The sequence below is a fragment of the Sinocyclocheilus rhinocerous genome, unplaced genomic scaffold, assembly GCF_001515625.1.
Source record: "Sinocyclocheilus rhinocerous isolate Xijiao unplaced genomic scaffold, SAMN03320098_v1.1 scaffold1588, whole genome shotgun sequence".
NCBI classification, from domain to species: Eukaryota; Metazoa; Chordata; class Actinopteri; order Cypriniformes; family Cyprinidae; genus Sinocyclocheilus; species Sinocyclocheilus rhinocerous.
In genome coordinates, this window is record NW_015648510.1 from 403,677 (window position 1) to 409,026 (window position 5,350).

The 5,350-nt window shown below is 38.8% G+C and overlaps 1 protein-coding gene across 1 annotated transcript in view; it reads right to left on the reverse strand.

Moving 5' to 3' along the window:
* The window catches only part of LOC107709766 (dipeptidyl aminopeptidase-like protein 6), a 355,032-nt gene that overhangs the window by 29,425 nt on the left and 320,257 nt on the right, over nucleotides 1-5,350 (reverse strand). Inside the window, exons 11-15 of the mRNA XM_016514371.1 lie at nucleotides 3,426-3,580; nucleotides 3,247-3,344; nucleotides 2,484-2,607; nucleotides 1,182-1,220; nucleotides 506-613 (exon numbers count right to left, since the gene is read on the reverse strand). Of these exons, the coding sequence (XP_016369857.1) occupies nucleotides 506-613; nucleotides 1,182-1,220; nucleotides 2,484-2,607; nucleotides 3,247-3,344; nucleotides 3,426-3,580 (524 nt within the window). The remainder of the gene's footprint in view (nucleotides 1-505; nucleotides 614-1,181; nucleotides 1,221-2,483; nucleotides 2,608-3,246; nucleotides 3,345-3,425; nucleotides 3,581-5,350) is intronic.

A 5,350-nucleotide genomic window follows, 5' to 3' on the forward strand; every position in this document is an offset into this window, starting at 1 on the left:
AAAAAACTCCCCTCCACTCATATTATACTCCATCTTCCTGTTGTTAATGTTGTTCTTCTTTGTTTACATTGTTGAACGCCGCGCACAAATGACGTCGCTGTCGACCGGCTTACGTCACTTCTTAGTACACACTGTCGGTGCGAATGCAACCCTTTAAATAGTACTGGGAAATAGTTCGCGCAAAATCATCCCAGTACTTTAGTACTGTACATTTAGTTCTGGAACTAAAGCGGTGCGAAAGGCCCTATTTATTCAACCATTTCTAGTCTAGTTCTAGTTCTCATTAAGACCTGTGTTTAACAGTAGTTCAGTGTTTGTCCTTTCTTGTCTTTATCTTGGTTGTTTCTCCTGTGTCTGAGTGCTTTGTTTTTTTGGAATTGTGCAATAAAGATACTGCTCTAAACTCACCTGTCATGAACCATCCATGACAATTCCTTTATATATGAAAATACGTATTTGCCTTTTATCAAAAAGTTTAAAAACACCCAATTGCTGAAGCTTGTACCTGTGAGATGGACATGGAGATGTGGAAGAACTTCCCTCTTCCTCCCTGTGGGATTGCTCTGGTGAAGAACAGCCTCAGACCGTCTTTAGAGAACAGCGGCTCTTCATCCTGTTTGAGAAATGTAACTAAACGATCATTACCGCCACACCAGCACCATCATTACTGTCAACATCGTGAGGTTCTCCTCCCATGGCAGTGTTTCATCATTTGGTTTGCCCTGCAGAGTTTTATAATCACTGAATTATAAGACCTGCGGGAGCACTAGAGAATGTGTCCGCAGCACAGAGCGGTCGTATTTCTCCAAGCAACACCAAAAATATTAAAACCATAACAACATATATTAGAATGTGAATTATTATGATAATGCAGCGCATATGTAGTAGTGAGTCTGAGCCCTCAGGCTTATTTCTGCAGGAGCCGTACGATCCTTTATTCATGTTATTGCAAAACATTTCATACGGCCACTTCCTCCCTCTGGCAAAAAAAGCCATGAAAAACTAATCAGGAAAAACAATATCAGCTCAAGCACAGTACTGTGGGGAATGTGATAAGACAAACAACATCAAACGTCCTCGACTATTCAAAGCTGTTACCGTTGACAAACACTGACATGGCACATCTCATTATTTATTTCTTTATTTTTGCCCTTGTCTGGGCGGAGGAAGTTAATGCTCACCTGTCTGTGCAGCCACCCCTCACTTTCATCCTCATGTTTCTGAAAAAAAAAACAACAACAACAACAGAAAATCACATGAAAAAAAATGCAGTGAAACATCACAAGAGTGCAGAATCTAGTTTTTGGCTCATTTCGTCCAATTTACTGAAAACTGTGAGCGGCTTCTACCCTCTGCGCACACCTAGGAAATATATGATTCCACCAAATCAGCTTATCTTCGGAAAATGGCACAGCTTTTTACTAAGATACATTCATATGTGATATGATCTGAAAGCAAGAAAATTACACTTACAATTATCTTTTTTTTTTTTTGTTTACATTTATTTATTTTAGAACTTTAGTAATTAGAACTAAAATGTGGTAACTATGTATATGAACAAAAATGTACGACTGCATATTTGGCATACTGACAGAACTTAAGCTTAATGCTTAAGACATCGTTGGCCATTTAGTGTTTCTGTTTAAAAAGATACTTTAAAAATTAAAAATGACTAAATTAATAATACTGATAAGATACTACTACTACTAATTCTACTACTAATAAAATACTAAAGTCTGATGAGCTGCTGAGTAATGAATATTTAATTATGTTGTCTGCATTCACTCTAACTTATTTGCTGAAATCAAAGGGTAATAGGTGGGCGATAGCCAATGAGATTGCTGCTTGTGCATTAGCTCCACCCACTACCGAAGGAACTAGCAAAGAAACTAGGCTTCTGCTTGTTCTTAAAAGCTTAAAAGCTGATAATTCCAAACGAACTCATGTCATTTTGACAAGAATATATATATATCCCTCCGAGAGTTGTCATGACAGAAATATACATATATGAGGAAAAAAGAGTACCATAGCAATGATGAGTCAAGTGCCTTTGCAGAGCGCATCTATTGATACGAATAGCAACAGTGCACTTTAAAGACAGAGAGTAAAAATTATACGCTCAGTCAGAGTGTTCAAGTGATCTGCAAAACTTCTAAATCTAACAATTTATTAGCAAATGGTTAATGATAGTGATTTACTTGTTTATGTGATTAACTTGCATTTTAGAGGGTTGGGCTTTTTTTAACGAAACAAAACAGTAACACCACAGTGGAGTAAGCAATCAACAATACTGTGACCTGGCAACCTCCATTGATTAAAGCACTGTTCATGTGAATGCACGTCATTGGTTTTAAAAAAGGAAAATAATAAACCTATGCTGGGAAACGGTCGCTTCATTGTACCACACATTTCCACCTTCCTTGTGGAGTGTGAAATGCCCTTTACAGTGCACTTTGGAATATCCTTCTCAAATCCAGGCATACCTTGGTGCAGACACCCGTTGTGGCCACACAGAGGGTCAGGATGGAGATATTCTGGGCTCGGTTCAACCAGTTTACAGCCAGTTTCGTGCTTGTTGCCCACTTCACCATCGTCACATAGCACTCACTGTAATACAGATAAGAAATTAGCAGAAATGTCTTCTGGCAGAATCACTACATCCAATCACTAGGTTTGAAATGAATCTTTAAAATGTCTTCGAAGACTTTAAATGCCCATCCGACAAATTAGGTATATATTTATTAAATTTTCTGGCTCTTAAAAGGAACTCTTAAAAACTGGCTTTTAAAGGGAATGGGAGATGAGACTCTGATTGGTGTGTTGCACGTTATGCCCAAAACACACCCATTACTCATTAAGAGAATAAGGACAACCCTTTTAGACCATGTGCCGGGTGCGTCAACCGTTTTTCCCGTCATTAAACTAGCAAAAGTGGATTTGGACATGCCCTAAGTGCACCATGCGCTTTAGACCTTGCGCTTAGATCGTTAAAATAGGGCCCCATGAGCGCACAAATGGGCGCAAATGCATTTGCGGTTTAAACAAGGTTGCGCAGGACGTGAAAATGATAACTGCGTCAGGCTGAAACTAGCAGAAAACAGTTGCGTCGCGCATGGCGCTGCATTGCGCCGGATGTATGATAGGGCCCTAAGACTAATTTAAAAGACTAAGACTAAATAAAAAATGGCTGACAAAAAAATAAAAAATAAATAAATAAATAAAATAACACTAGTACAGTCAGCCCACCCTATTCTTTGGTCCTCCGGTCTTCTCATCTCAACGGTGTGCAGAGGGCCATTGAGATTCACCACATAAAGAGAGATGATAGGGTTTTCCTCTCCTGCCTGGAAGAAAAACGTTCAAGCATAACATATTATCATCTTCAGCACTATATCCTCATGTTTATGGCCGTGCATAATCTTTACCTTGGGGTAATGGTATTGTCTTGCTGTAGGGTAGATGGAGCCGGTGAACATGGGGATCTCCATTTTGGGCACCAGCGTGTCGTTGATGGTCGCATACGCGAGCCTGGCCCCATCCGGAGACCACCAGTGTGCGATGTGGGACTTAAAGATCTCCGCTGTGCAAGAAAGATTCAGGAGTTTCACTCAGTCATATTTCACAGCGGTTCAATCACTCGAATAATTGCAGGAATAGTAAAAAGTAATCATCCATAACACAGGGTCTCTCAGGTCTCATTCCAGCTACATCCACACACACACACACACACACACACTCAGATTTCCCATCTTCATTCGGATACAGCCGATGCACCTGGCCGCAGTTAAGAGGATTTCTCCGTAACCACCTGTTTCTGTATGAATCTCTGCTTCCCTCACACAGAGGCAGCGTGGAAGTTTCTGGCCCATAAATCACGGGGTGGACTGTAATCTCAGCGGGCCGGCGAGAGTGAGTGCCGGCCCTCTCCATCAAGTGCCCCTTCTCTTCTACAATCTCAGGGAAAAAAGCAATTTCTGGATGCCACCAAAGGCTGCGGAAATAGGGTCTGACCCCTCTTCCTGTGCTCAAATGGGCAGGAAGTCGCATGTTCAGCAGAGTTCTGCTCACTTCATCACAGAAGAGAGTGAGTGAACGAATGTGCTCAGAGAGCTTATGTTGACATCTGAAGATTTTGACAGTTATTAATAGTTGTTAGACAATGTTTATATATTTCCATTTTTGTTTTTGAGTTAATATGAATATGTTATGGTAATATATACGGTTTGTGGTCAGTAAGTTTTTGTTTTTTTTGATCGAAATTTATACTTTTATCTAGCAAGGTTGCATTAAATTCATAAAGACATTATGATGTTAGACTTCTATTTCAAATAAATGCTGTTCTTTTGAACTTTCTATTCATCAAAGAATCCAGAAAAAAATAAACAAAGTAACAAAAATAGTTCAACATTGTAATAATAATAATACTAATAATAATATTTTCTGGAGCAGAAAATCAGCATATTAGAATGATTTCTGAAGGATCATGTGATACTGAAGACTGGGTTATGATGCTGAAATCTCAGCTTTGTATCATAGGAATAAATTACATTTTTAAATATATTGAAATAGAAAATAGTTATTTAAAATTGTAGTAATAATGTCAAAACAGAAAACACTTATTTTAAAACTATATTTCACAATATTACTGTTTTTTAATCAAATAAATGCAGCCTTTGTGAACATAAAACTTCCTTCAAAATATTATAAAATCTTACAGAGCATAGTAGTGTTTATTAGCCTCCGCTTCGCATCAGGCGGTTATTTGCCTCCATGTCGTGCATTTAAAATCCTTTAATGCACGGCTAGTCGTTGATTATCCCGCTTATTCCATGGTCATTTGCCAAGTTATAGACAAGTTAAAACTAGTATTGCTCTTTGCAGCGCAATATTTGACCGAATGGGTAAAAATGACAGTTATTTTCGTCAGTTATGGCACGTTAGCTCTAGCATTCTGCCCGCTTTAAATCAGACACAGAGATGAAATAGTGCGGTAAGACCACATTTATTTGAATGAATTATAGCATGTATTTCAATGAATTATCGATCGATCGTTTGAGAGAGAGACAGAGAGAGATGACAGTAGTGTGTACCTGCGTGCTGCGTCTGCGCATGGTTGCTGGGGAATATAATGTAGCGATCTAGTATCTAGGCTATTTTATTAATAAAAATCGTATCAATTAATTATCGATCGATCGATCGATCGAGAGAGAGAGAGAGAGAGAGAGATGACAGTTGTCTCTCTACAAACAGTTACTTCAGAAACAGCCATTTTACCATCGTTGCTGAGGAATATAATGTAGCGATCTAGTATCTAGGCTATTTTATTAATGAAAATCACGGGGAAGCGTTG